This window comes from Vidua chalybeata, chromosome 2 (assembly GCF_026979565.1).
Source record: "Vidua chalybeata isolate OUT-0048 chromosome 2, bVidCha1 merged haplotype, whole genome shotgun sequence".
In the NCBI taxonomy this organism is placed as follows: Eukaryota; Metazoa; Chordata; class Aves; order Passeriformes; family Viduidae; genus Vidua; species Vidua chalybeata.
Window position 1 is genome coordinate 31,600,765 of NC_071531.1, and position 14,677 is coordinate 31,615,441.

Sequence of the window (14,677 nt, forward strand, 5' to 3'; positions counted from 1 at the left end):
ATAAGGAAAAATAGTTTATAAATGGAAAAAAGTTTACATAATTTTGGTATATATTCTACATCTCCAACAACTGGGTTGATCAGGTCTTCTTCCTTTTGTTGAAAATATCATTGCAGACTAAAAATGGGAATGGAAAGATGCATAGAAAAAAATATGGTGTTACTTGACCACCTGAACTAACATGGTTAATTACTGCATCAGATTGCTCAGAGGGATTTTGGAATCTCCAGTGTTGGAGACATTCAAAACTGGATTAGTTAAAGACCTGAGAAACCTCATACCGGTTTGAAGCTGTTTTGACCAGAGGTCTGGATCTGGCCTCCAGAGCCATCTAAACTATTCTATAATACTATATACCCTTTTGAAAGAGATCCCACCTGAAACAAGATTTTTAAGTTTTTAAAATCCCTTTTTAGGTAACTATAAAGAAAATACAATCAATAGATTTAAAAAAAAAACCAACAAACAAACAAACAAAAAAATCCCTTAGAATGATTTCTATGAGAAATGACTGTTCTGTGAACCTGGGAAACTTCTCAGTTTGCCAGCTGAAGACAGGCAGACATAACCTCTCAACAAGCCTTAAGGCATTACAAGATTTCTATCATCCTAAAAATGTGCAAGAGAAGAAGGTATTAATAGTACAGATCTTTCAAGTGTAATGCACTGAAACAGAAGAAATGTAGAAAACAGACAACAACAGATGAAAAGGACAGAGTTTGGACTAATGGACTAAAATAAGTTACACTCAAATTCTCCTTTCATCTTTCCAGGAGAGTATCTAGCAATGCCATTACATGTGTGGGGTACGAAATACAGGTGTACACTTGGAGGGAAAAAACACTTACTGTGTCCTCTCAGAGGACAGCTTTGTAAGACACTTTTAAGAAGGCTTTTGCCTTCAAAACAACGTCCCCATATAGATAGTTTTGCCAAACGGCAAGATTTTCCCACAGTACACTGTAATTACCAGGAATGGTTTGGCTCAAATTCCTTCTGCAATTCCTTTTGTTTTCATTGTACAATTCAAGCAGATGGGGACAAGGTGTTTTCAACAGATGTTTCAGCTGAATCTGTCATCTGTGGCTACCTCCCTCATAGACTAAGTTTATAGTGCTTACTACCAAGGCCATCTTTCTCTTCTTTTTGTAAAGGGCTGGGAACTGAAGTTTTGAGTAAGTACTGTGACGTTATTCTGTAAAAGCCTACACTAGCTACAAGGTGCAATCTGTTTTATTTTTGTGGTTATTTGTGAGCCTGGACCATGAAGGAGGTGTTCAGTTTAGGCTGAATTAAGTCATCCAGCCTTCTCTCCTGACACATATTGAAAATATGGCTGGTTGGGGCTTTGGTTTTTTTTGTTAGTTTGTGTGTTTTTTGTTTAGGTGTACTTTTGGCATTTTGACTCAGATAAGAAATATCACAAAGTAAAAACGCTGACTTCTCAGACTGTATTTACCACTCATCTACCCTTTGGGAGCAGGGCTGGTTTTCAGTTGAAACTAAAGATGTTCAGGAAAGAAATTGCAGTAATCAAGAAGTTTTTACCTCCATATTCTGTCCGCTTTTATAGAGCTGAGGTACAGCAATTAACACTTCAGCTGGCACGTCCTTATCCAGCACACCAGTAATAAGTTGTGGAAGAGAAGAGAAGAATAAATTAAAGAAGATCAGATACCACTGATCAATCATTGATGAGCCAGAGAACCCGCAGTAGAACTGGTACCAGAAGAGAAGGGCCACAAACATCTGAAACAGAACAAGCAATGCTGGTAAATATAACAAGATAAGGAGGATCATCATCCCACTGTGTTCTGAAACCATTCTGATTCCAGCTCTGCAAGGACTTATCTATGAATGCTGAACACGTGAGCAATCCTTGTGAGGATACCTACTCTTTAACTCACTTCCTGATGCATGGACCACTTGGCTAAGCCACAAACATCTGGCACACCAGCACGTCTTTGTGCTGCTGCAACCTTAGATCTTGGGCATCACACAAAATTAAGGTTCAGCTGAAGTGAAACACTGAGGTGCAATTTAACTAACTATAAAAAGCTCTCCCAGCCACCACCAACCTCCAGGTAAATGAGTACTGATGTCACAGCACTTACACGACTACTGTAAGAACAAGAATTTCCACAATAATATACTCTGCTGGCTGGAGATGTTTTGGGAGACTTTTGCCATTTACAACAGATAAATGCAGAGCTTTTTTGCAAGACCAACATGAGACCAGTATCAGTAAGGAAGGTGAAACTGTAAGGTCTAGAAAAGTTGTCTTAACTACTCAATCTTTGTGCTTTGACATTCAGCAAATTAGCAGTGCTGTAAAGATTCCTCAATCTCCCTTCTTCTTCAGCTTGAGGAAGAAATCAGCTGCATACACAGATGCAGAGGGGTTGTTCATCTACTTGGGTTGGAATCACCCAAAATGAAACAAATCACACAACTCATTTTTTCTACAATGTCTTCAGCATGGAGAATCCAGAGGGCTCAATAAAGTTGCTGATTTCAGATGATGATGAAGGATTTGAGGCCTAGAAAAAGATAGGCAGCTTCCTAGAGAAGGAAATAAATTCCCAAGCTTGGTTCTCCTAAAACTAAAATTTTTATTATTCTTTGTAAAATGATTAAAACCAGAAAACTGTTGGAAACTGTTGAGGGTTTTGATCCTTTTAAGGATGAAGATGGGAAATGACATGACCTCTCCTTTCACTTCCTCTTCTTTTTGTATTCTGTTCTCAAAAAGCTTCCAGTCAGATGGAGAATGTTAACCCTTCGTGAATTTTAGATATACAGAGAAAATCCAGATCTGTTCTGTGTGCCCAAATGTGGCTGAAAATTAAACACAGGAGGAACAAAAGGCTATGTGTGCTTAGTCAGTGAAAGCTGCTTTAAGGACAGTAAACCTGTCTTGTAAAGGGGAATTGACATAGAATAAGAGGAGAGTCCTGCAGTACACAAATGTACATACATGTACATGTATATATATATATATATATACACATATACAAAAAGTAGATAAATGCCAGGGAAAGTTTACATACTACATTGAAGTGGCATGTATATGAGCAGCAAATACACCTCGCTGTTAGTAAGCCCCTTCTATAAATTACCCTAGGGAAAGTTAAATGGTAGTGTTTTTGTAAACACAACCTCTAGAAATGTTTCTCTAGAAAAATACCTTCCCAAACAAGACTGAGTTAACAAAGCTTACCCTCTTCAATACAGTTGTCTGGGACATGGCAGTTTCATTCCAAAATTTAACATATTTTGAAAATTATTTCTTCTCCAACCCAAAAAAAAAAAATTCTTGAGTAATTTCTCAAAAAGAAATTACAATAAATATGTGAATTTATGTACTTTTTTCCACTGTTTTAAAACAAAATGCAGCTAATCCTGGACATAGTAAATTTCCTCACTAGAGCCTTGCTAACTTGTCTTGCAAACAATTTGGCTCTGGCAAAAACAGGCATTTTGATGAAAATACAGTCAGCTGAAAATCTTCCTACCACCTCTACTATTGGTCTTAATAGTGCTGTTGAAGAAAGCTATTCAAATAAATGAGGCTTAAATCAGATTTTCTTTTTTCCTGAAATTTTATTTTGTATTAAACAAGTTTTTTATTTTATTTCAAATGTTCCAGGTTTCCCTTTGTCCCCTGCCAGATGAGACTGGCAGATGAATGTGGTTCCAGAGAGAATTTCTCAGTGAATTAAGTATATGTTAAAAAATTTTCAGTGCTGCCTTGCAGAGACAATGTATAAACAGGAAGAAGATGTGCATACTTGTGCAGGTAAAATTTTGTTTACGTGAAAACCCTTTTCATCAAGCTCAGATATTGCCAGTCATGCTATGTTTTAGTTTCTATTTTACTTATATTTTTATCATCTCTATGAAGCTAAACATCTTCTTGGATAAGTCATCTAAGTTTCAAAATGGCTTTTGCAGCAATGTGAAGTTTAAATTTTAAATTAGATAGGTTCTAGTGGAGAAAATTTCATAATATGAACAAATGGGGGAAAAACCCACTTGAGCAAACAGAAAACTTGCAGAACATCTGCAGTGTAGCTATCTTGACTCTCTTTGGAGAATCATCCAGAATAGTTTCCTTGCAGAAGGTTCGGGTGCTCCTATCTTTCTATTTTTAACAATCTTTCCTTAAGGGCAGGCACTGTGTCAGACATATTCATGTCTATATCCTGGATATCCAACTACAGTTTAGAGTAAGAAGCAACAAGTATTTCTCAGAAAGCTTTGAAGGCTGCCAAAATTCAGCCAACACAAAGAGATCTCTTCAGTTATTTTCTAGCCTTGAGGCAGTAGCTTCTGAAAATGTCTTATTAAAAATGGCATGAGAAATAGTACTTGTAATCAAGGGCAGTTGTACAACAGAAAATGGAAGATTTTATCCAAGCTGAACAAAAGCATTGATGTACAAGCAGCATCTCTGGCTGCTGATTGCTGGAGTGTCTTATGTGCATTACTTCTGGGTTTTTTTTTTTTTTTAGTTTTTAATATAAGATGGCTATGCATACACCTCTTGAAAGTTCAGATTTGATACTGTCAATGGGTACCTTGGAAACATCCAGCACTGGGGATGGGAGTACAGATGTTCAGCATCATTCAGGATCAAGCCTTAAAACTGATGCATCTGAACACCACCACATGTTTTCACTGCTGGACTTCAACAGGTGGCTTTCTCAGTGCAGCATTACTTAAATCTGCTTGCTATTTCTGACTCAAGCAGCAGCTCAGATCACAAAGTCCCTTCATTATTCTGAAAGGGCACTTGCATGCAGTCCCTTCTCTGACCCCAGAATGTATTTTAACACCCTTGTTTTAAGAAAAGATACTTCATTAATCCTTTAGCACTCTTAGGCATTCTGGTGATGTTCAAAATTTTGAGCAAATGATGGTTTTATTCTGATAAAAAATGAGGATTAGATTAAAATTGAAAAGCAACTTTTACAAAACTGAAAGACACTTTTTTCCTTATACTGAGGACAAAATCCAGACTCCTGCACACAATTCATACATTGTCCTCTTAAGCAAACAGGTATGAGAGCTCTATCTCTCCTCTTTTTCTTGGGTCTTCATATGCCTTGCTGACAAGGTGATTTGTAGCTGTTGCAAGTGAGCAAATATATGTGCCTGCCAGTGACTCCCACCCAGCTGGTGGTATTCTTGGTTTCCTTGTTAGGCTGTTTTCAATCAATCATCTTTGTACTCCAAGATCAATGCAAAGGGTCTTTGTTGAGGCCAAGGAGTTGAGCTGCATCTGGCTTGATGCCCAGTACTAGATTGAACCCTGTTTCATACACCAGGGAGGAAACACAGATCAGTCATCTGTTCTTTACCACCGTGTGCTTCCTTTCTAATGAACTCTTTTGATTAGTTGGAAATAAGATAAATCAAGAAAAAAAACTTCCCAGTCTCTGCATGCATCTGAGACACAGAGAGGACTCAAATTATCTCAAGTCACTAAGAAATATGTACAGTGATTCATAAACAATGATGAGATACAGTCAGGAAGAGAAAACACACTCAACTGCTACTTGGGACCAATGCTGGATGACTTTGGCATTGAAGACTCCTGTATCCAGCCAGCTAAATCCTGCAAAACTGCTGTGTAAAGAAACTTTTCTTCAACAGTGCTTGTTATTTGTGTTACCTAATTTGCACATTCAGCAGCACACTGTAGCTGTTATGGAGTGGGTCCCGTATTTCTGCAAATGGCAGCCAGCTGTCTTTCAGCTCTGCAAATTTCTTTGCAGCTTATTTATAAACCATTTGAAGGCTGACCTAATGCTCACTTAGCACAAAATAAACCCTGGAAACATGTGGTGCCATAAAGCTGCCAAGTCAAACACTTACTGCATTTTTGTAGAAGAAATACAGCACCATGTTGGCGAGTCGGGAATAACACCAGTGGCCATGAACAAGCAAAAGCTTCTCCAAATGCCTGAACCTCGGGATTGCAAAGTCGCTTGCCATCACCGCCTTTAATGAAAAAAAGGTTGGAGTCATTATTGTAAAGCACCACCTTCAACACTAACAATGAATCTAGTCATCTTCTCGACTCCTACAGGCAGTGGAAGTTGTATTCATGAAGAATGAAATTCATGACAGTGCTTATGAAGTGCAGCTATTGCTGCACAGATTTGAAATACACATGAGCAAACGCAGCAGCTTGGCAGGACATGCAAGGCAACCTGGTCCTCACCCAGAGGAGATTACAGCCTACATTGCAGATGGTGACAAGCAACAACAAAAACCAAGAGGTGGGAGAATAGCTGGCAATTGCAGTTGCATGAGCATGAAGGCCCGGGGTTTATGTGTGAAGACCTTGGTGGATGTATCTTTCTCTGTAAGAACTACAGCGTACTTACAGGGCAAAATGAATTTCCAGAGAATAAGATAAGAACAGCACAATTAAGTGGTTGCATCATAACGTTTTGACTTTAAAAGATAAAACAATAAAAATATTAGTTTTAATTTAATTTGCAGACCTGGTTTATAGAGTTTACTTGGCTGTCCTGATATATCAGTATTTTGAGGGATTTTTAAAATCACACATTTTTTGAAACTGTGTATGAGAAAAAATCACACTAAATGAGAGTCCTCTGGGACTGTGTAGACTGTCAGATGACATTGACAAAATGAATCACAGTTTCTCTCTAATTCTGACTAAATTTCAGGGTACTGTACATCTAGATGAGACCTACTTGTGATATCATGGCTGTTTCATGATTTTCCTTATCCCTAAGACCACACTAAGATTTAATTTAGTAATAATTTCCATTTCATTTTCTTTTTTGGTATCACCTTTCTTCTCACAATTCAGTTCAGCAAAAACAGGAAGAAAGGTGAAAACCTCTAAAGGACAGTATCTTCCTTACACTCTGCTGGGTATATTTTGGCTGTATTTTTAAATGAGAGACATATTTCCATTTAAGTTTTCCTAATTCTCTTTCTTGGTAAAACATCCACAGGGCTCAGTTTTCCCAAGTAGGTGCTTGTAGAAGCTATTAAAATAAACTCTAAAACAGTATGCAAGAGAAGGTGTAAAAATGCGTTGCAATTTAAGCAGTAGATGTATATAAGGACTGAGACGCTTTTTAATAAGTCGACACATCCTAGGATTTCTCAGGTACTGAGACACACTTGTTATAACCTCCCTGCACAGAAGTCTGAATTGTCTTGCAGACATACAGCTATCTTGCAGTTTGAGAAGACAGCTATGCTATGTCTGCTTCCTTGTCCTCCACCACATCTCAGCCTATTCCAATGTCAAAACAAAACCGTTAGTTTCATTTGTGCTTCTAACATAGTGCTTCTCAGCAGACTGTGAGAAGTGTCACAATTTTTTTCTTTTTTTATTCTATTTTTATTATGGTGAGGAACACAGAGAGAAAGATATGTTATCCAATTACATTTGCATGTTTACTTAGGCTCAAAATACCCACTTGGTTTTCACATTTTATTTTTTTTTTCTTCCAGCTCCACATGCTTCCACAGAATGTGGAAAGAAAATAAATCAGACCGTATTGCTGTCTTAGGCATCTAAATGCTCAACGCCTTCCGAGTACCTGCATGTGTACAATTCTGACAGTTGTTTATAGTAAAGAGGTCTGTGTGCCTCCTTAGGACTTGCAGTAAGGGAAAGGATCTATAAACATTTTCCACTCTGCTGAACTTTCATTTAGAAATAAAACCAGGTAGTTTAATGAGTTAATGAGAAAACAGCTTTCAGACCTGGATATACTGCAAAAGCCAGAGGGATTTGAGGACTGGTTATTTTAAGTGTATGAGCTCAACTGAAAGTGGCATAAAGGGGCAAAGAGTCAAAAAAAAATGCTATGAACAGTTTATGTCTGCATTAGGAAAAGAAGTATCTGAATTAATACATAGATGATGGAGCTTGGTAAGTTCATAAGAGGTGGTAAGATCCAAGAAAAATGTTTGCAGCATATTTTTTTGGATTTATAGGTTTGGAAGGGAGCCCACAAAAGCAGCCTTCTCTGAGCTCTCTGGAGCTTGGACTGCCTGCAGAGTGATACTGCAGAAGTTATGCAGGATTTGAAGATGCATACACATTGAAAAGGGTATGATAAATAAGAAAAATATCCACTGACTTTTCTCCAGTGACCTGTCCTAGCTTCTGCTGATCTGGAGTCAGAAAATGCAAAAAGTTGATACCCAAGTTCATGGCTCACTGAAATTTTTATTTTATAAGTTTGTGTGTTGACCCAAATGAATTGCAGCATTCATGAAATCCCATGAAATAAAACTCTATAGCCAACTTGTGCACTGTGAGAGGGAGGTCTCTCTTCCCTTTTGAGCAAAACATCCAGCAATGTTGCAAAAAATGCAATTTGGGTCAGAGAACCACCCACTGGTAACTATGTTAAGGAGCATGCTCATCTGCTCAGGTCGTCAGGATGGAAACACTTCCCACTTTCCTGGTAGAGCTATTTGACAGACTCAGCTACTCTGTTTTCTCTTGCAATCAGCCTGCATACAAGGCAGGTTGTGGAAATAAGGTATCCTCCTTGTTCTCTGTGTCTTACTGCCACGTCTGGTCCTAACACTGCAACTGATCTGCACTAGCAGTAGAGGAGGCTGAGATAATACATACATCCTATACATATACATCCTCTCTTCTGGGGATGAGAGAAGTGCCTCTTACACAGTAGTAAATGCAGTAATCACAGGTGGAACACATGCGGAAGACTACAAGACAAGACCCTCATCCTGCTATTCCCTGTGACTGGAAATGTGGCCAAACCAAGACTTGCTAAAAGGTGTAAGGAGCAGTGGTACTGCAAAGGGCCACAATTTCTACTTTCTTTACTGTTTTGCTGTCTGAATAAGCTGAGTGAATGAGATGTGTGGGTAGCTGGGCTAAGGGTCACCACCACACCATGCAAATAGCTACATCAGTTGTACTGACTTATGCAGCCACTCCATAAAAGAAGTATACCCAAGCAATACAGGAGAGGGGGGAATAAGATGAACCTTTATTTCCTAAATAATGCATAGCTGAGCTTTTTTTCTCCTTTAAACAATTATTTAGCTAATTATTTCTTTAATCATATTTCTTAGAGAGATCTGATAAGTTCAATTTTCTGAGAAGGCAGAGTGTGTGTAAACTCATCAGAGATCTCAGAACAAGTGTAAGCTCAAACTCAAGCTGAAAGAGCCCTTATAAGACAAAACTGGCACTCCTCAGCACAACTTGCTGCTTTTCCTTTATTTGTGCTGACTATCCAGAGGCAGTCTGAACAATCTGACCTACAGGAAAACTCACGTCCTCATGGGAGTGCTTTCCACTAGATGAGCAACATTACCTGCATGCCTTCTTGACCAGAGATCCCCACACCAACATCTGCCACTTGGATCATGCTGACATCATTAGCACCATCACCTAAAGATGACAAAATGCAGTTTTGCTATCACTAACAGACCAACAACAGCTGGCAGCAACAAAACAAAGTTACGGTTACAGTTACACAATAACAGTTGTTATTGACTGTTGGTTGAGTATAGTAAGAGAGACATTTACTAAGTGTTGGTTGGGTGTAGTAAGGGAGATGTGCAGTAGGAGAGGATACACCTTTAGAATATAAGGTTCAAAGCTTGCAAAGTTTCCAAGACATTCTGATCTTTTTAGACCTTTTTATCACAGGAAAGTAACAACAAAACAAATTAATCTCTTTTCAATAATACCTAAAATTCAGGTATGAGGCTTGAACTACACCAATAGTAAACAGTAGAAAGATGAGAAGCATCCCCAACAGTTCTGCTTTCTGATTAAGAGTCTGCCTGCGATCAGGTATGACTAAGAATTAAATGTGCAAGAAGGCCTAAAGCCAATGAAAATGCCTACCCTGTAAAAATACTAAAAAAAGTTAAAAAGTAGATGAATGAAAGAAAAAGTCAAGAGAGTAGGGTTGACCAGTCTGAGATCTTCAGTACACCCAAGACTGGTAGATTTAATTGGAATGGTTGCAGAGCCAACACCCTCTACTCTGCTTCCAATCATGATCCCACAAGTGATATGTACCATAGACAGGATACCAGAATGAGATATGTATCTACTTCCTATCCTCTTAAATTTACAGCCAGTGTACTAATGGAAAATGATACTGTATTAGCTTATAATATGCCAATTGGTTTTAAACTTCAGTGGCTGAGGTGCACACCTCATGTCACCAGTTTCCCTGCTGTTGACACGTGTAAGGGTGGTATCCACTCACCAGACAAAGCTGATGTCTTTGTGACTGTGTGATACAGAATCACAGAATTCACAGAATCACAAGGTTGGAAGAGACCTTCATGATCATCAAATCCAACCTGTGCCCTAACACCTCAACTAAACCATGGCACCATGCCATATCCAATCTTTTTTTAAACATATCCGGGGATGGTGACTTTACCACCTCACCAGGCAGACAGTTCCAGTACTTTATCACTCTTTCCATAAAAAACTTTTTCCTAATATCCAACCTGTATTTCACTTGGTGCAGCTTAAGACTGAGTCCTCTCTTTCTGTCAGTTGCTGCTTGGAGAAAGACCCCCACCTGACTACAAGGAAGTAGTCCTTCCTTTCAGGAAGTTGTAGAGAGTGATAAGGTCACCCCTGAGTCTCCTTTTCTCCAGGCTGTAACCCAAGTTAACTCATGTTGGTTAAAAGGGGGGGATGCATACAGCTAGGCTTTAAGCCAGAACAGGAGCTTAAGCTCAGCTCATAGGCTCAAGATGCTCAGAAAGAATGAACATACAAGCTGCCCAGTCTCCACTAGTGTTTTTAAGCATGCTGGATAATTCAAGTTAACGAGCCAGATGTTTTTTACAACATATGCAAATTATTATGTCCACAGTCAGTTAGCCAAAGATATAAATTCAGTAGGAGGGAGGCATATTTGAGCAAGATATAATATATTAAGCATGAAGATTGTGATAATCAGCACACACTTGGTGATGTTGTTGTCAGACAAGTCTGGCAATTATTACATGTACTTAGGGTTTCTAATGGGCAGGTCCAACCCATATGTGTTCCAGCTATAATTAACCAATACAGAATATGCTGAAATAATATCTTCTAATGAAACATTAACCTAAACGTGAGATAGGGAAAGAAGAGCTGGTTGACTTGTGTAAAAATCATAGAAACATGGAAGATCCTGTCAAACCTAAGAGAGACGGACTGCCAAAGTCTCCCATTAGCCAACTGAGTGATTAGGTGGGAAGAAGTGTAAGTGTTGTTATGATACCAGTTGTAAATCCACTCTCTATAATGACAAGGCCAAGTCTCAGCCTGTGCTGTATGGCTGACTTGTGATGATAAACACAGATCCTTGAATTTAAGCATGATCAGATGAAACAGCACTGAGCACAGTTTTTTTGGGGTGTAATACAGTGATTGAAAAATGGTGTTTTGCACAGTATAAGATAACCCAGTTCTTCACAGCTGTGTTTAGACATGTCAAAACCTCTTAGCATAACTGTGTCCTGATTACTTCTGTAGGAAGAAATTCCAAATACTACTGCAGAGTTCTATTCTGGTTTTGAGTAAGTATGTTCGAATAAATACGTTAGAATTGTCCATCATGTTTTCAGACAAAACTGGAAGGCTGCTTCATTTGTGAGGCAGCTGGGAGGGCCCTGTTGCACGTCAAAAAAATCAAAATTTTCAAGACACAGTATACATCAAGGCAGACTAGTATAAACTAGTATTTTAGTATAAACTAAAATAGGAGGTATTTACCTATTGCCAATGTCATTGCTTTGAGTTTGTCTCTGACTAGTTTCACTACCATGCTCTTTTGGAGTGGGGTAGAGCGACAACACAGGACTGAACGGCATCGCTTGGCTAGTGCAAGAAATTTATCTTCTAGCGCGGGTTCCAGGGCATAAGCTAGAGTCCTTCCATCAATGACTAGGCCCAAGCTGGAAAGCACAGAGGAAGAGGGTGGATAGAGAGGGGTGAACCCAACAGTCATGTTTCCAGTAGTTCCGTCTATTGTGTTGTTTGAAAATTTAGACTCTACGCATTGCAGACACTGTTCCAGCAAGACAGCACATGTCTCCTGAAAAGAAATTCAAAATAAAAATGCTTGAGAGAAAAGAACATGTATTCAAAGGCTTGTGTTTTCTGTATGTTTAGGCATAACTAATATGGGCAATGTATTATTTGCTGTTCTGTTAAAGTTTTAATTTCTAATAATCTTCTAATTGTTCTGAACATAATTCTTACAGAAGGTATGACAACAGTAAAGAGTAGAAAGGCTTAAAATCTAACTCTTCTTTAACATGCACTTTTATATGCTAAATTTCTTTTAGCTCCTTCTCAGAATAATAGTGCTGAGAAATGATATATAATTGGTACCAAGTTAAGTATGGTGATGAACACCATTATGGTGAAAAACCATGCATACGCCCACAACTCAGATCAAAGAGTTATGCATTGTTAAAGGCCAATTAAAGGTTATTTAAGCTGAAATCCCTCTCCTAGCCACACTCAACTAGAAGATGTTATTGAGAATATATGAACATTTAAAAGAAATGCTATTGGTCTTACAGCAAAGTATGACTAAAAAGAAAAACCATGGAAAACTAATTTACCAGTTCAGTTGATACACCCAAGAATGGAAAATGCTGTTATCTTTTCTTCCTTTTTTAAAGAAATTGGAGCTGAATACTGATGGCCTACCTCTCCTCTGCTGATCTGAAGTCCAATTTTATCACCCCATAAAAGGACTACAGCACTATCAGTCTGGTTCCTTGTATGTTAGACTGTATCAGTAAACTCTTTGTGACTGCTTGCAAACAAGTTGAGCACAGGAAAGATCAGTAATTCAGAAGGATTAGAAAAGGTCTGTTAGGAAGCAAGGCATTACTGTGGATGTGGTTTTCTGCCTCTCACTGTTAGCATCAAAATTTACATATTGCTTCTATTTCCAGAGAAAAAGCCACCTGAGAAAACATGAATGACTGAGTTATCTAAATACTACATTTCAGTGGCATAAAATAAATCACGAATTCTTAACAGGTTATCAGTTGCTTTCTTTCTCAACATGCACTTAACAGGTTGCTTTTTAGACCCATTAGTGCCAATACACAGAAATAGGGATGTTTTGAGAATGCATACCGCAGAAAGTGATTTATGCTGCTATGGCATATTTTCATTCATGGTGGAGTTCACTACACAGTTACATGTTTTCAGTAAGGTTATGATACATGATGCTATGGTTTAGAAGCACAGTTCACTGAAAAGTATTCAAAGACATGTCCTACCTGAAAATTATAGATGAAGCAGGAAAAGAAGCAAAAAAAAAGAAAAAGGAAAAAGGAAAAAAGCCATCAAACTTTTAATTATACAAGTTGTAAATAAAGCAAAACTAGTTAATTAGTCAACTTGTATATTGGATCTGCTTACTGGTGATTCAGCATTCAAAGTGATGATTTCTTCATCATGATCAAGTAGCTTGCAGGCATATGCAATATTAACAGCTGTTTCTTGCTTGTCTCCAGTAAGAACCCAAATCTGCAACCCAGCTTTGCGCAAGCTTGCAATAGTTTCTGGAACACCATCCTGCAAACGGTCCTCTATGCCAGTTGCACCTAAGCATATAAAAAAATCAAAATATTCCATATTAAATGAACATCTAGGGTTGCCCTTAAATTTTAAGCTTAGATTACAGAAAAAAAAAAAAAAAAACCACAAAAAAAACCCCAAAAACAAAACCCAAAACAACCAGACCAGCAGCCACTTTTACTGGGAGACAGCTAAACTACCAATGGTTGCAAGATTTGGGCAGCATTTTGGGGGTATTGAGGAAGAAGAAAGGAAAGTAGCTGTGGTAAATAGTTGCATTAACATTAACAACAAATTCAGAATTCAAAATGTCAAAAGCAACCAGATGCTACTCCCCAGAGGTTTACAAGGCTTATTGTCTCTATGCTCTATATCTACGTCATTTCTGCTGAATGTTGCTAGAGGAGCTATTGGTTCTTGGAAATCATTTCAGTTCCTAAAGGTCTTAACTGCCTTTTCTTAGCACTAGAAATTCCTCTTTTAAAGGGGACTAACAGCAGGACTGCAGCTTGGCAACAGCTGATTAGACTGCAAACATAAACCTTTTAGTGCCTTGTTGCTGCTCTTTGCTCTTGCAGAAAGATGCTGGTGACCAAATGAGATACAGCAGAGAATAAATCACAAATCTTTTGACCATGATGTGAGAGTAAAATGTGTATTTTCATGTTTTCAATGCATCTTTCTACCTGTTATAAGTGACTGGGTATCTGTTTTACACTTACATAAATCAATTGACTGAGACAAGATTTTCATATATATGAAAAGTGGCAAAAAGCCACTCAGGACCAAGCTCAGTGTCACCACTGGTACGTCAGTGCTCCACTGAGTGTCAGAGAGACTTCAACGTGAGGAAATGCAAGCCCTGCCACTAGCAAATGAGGAAGTGACAGACATGCAAATTACCTGAAAAACAAAACAAACTTTTCTCAGCTAATTATTTATTCTATGGTTCTTCCTTGGAAAAAAACATTAACAGCATGAAAACACATTCTTAGGGCAACGCTGGGAAAGCTATTGATATCTAAATAAAGAAAAATATATTCCAGACTGAATTTTTATTCTCACAACCTA

At 38.2% G+C, this 14,677-nt stretch overlaps 1 protein-coding gene across 2 annotated transcripts in view; it reads right to left on the reverse strand.

Annotated features, from left to right (window-relative positions):
- Positions 1-14,677, reverse strand: part of ATP10A (ATPase phospholipid transporting 10A (putative)) — a 110,833-nt gene that overhangs the window by 3,449 nt on the left and 92,707 nt on the right. Inside the window, exons 13-17 of one of the 2 annotated variants that reach the window (XM_053936122.1) lie at positions 13,448-13,632; positions 11,777-12,098; positions 9,357-9,433; positions 5,881-6,006; positions 1,549-1,749 (exon numbers count right to left, since the gene is read on the reverse strand). In XM_053936122.1, the coding sequence (XP_053792097.1) occupies positions 1,549-1,749; positions 5,881-6,006; positions 9,357-9,433; positions 11,777-12,098; positions 13,448-13,632 (911 nt within the window). The remainder of the gene's footprint in view (positions 1-1,548; positions 1,750-5,880; positions 6,007-9,356; positions 9,434-11,776; positions 12,099-13,447; positions 13,633-14,677) is intronic. The other variant, XM_053936123.1, reaches the window with a different exon arrangement.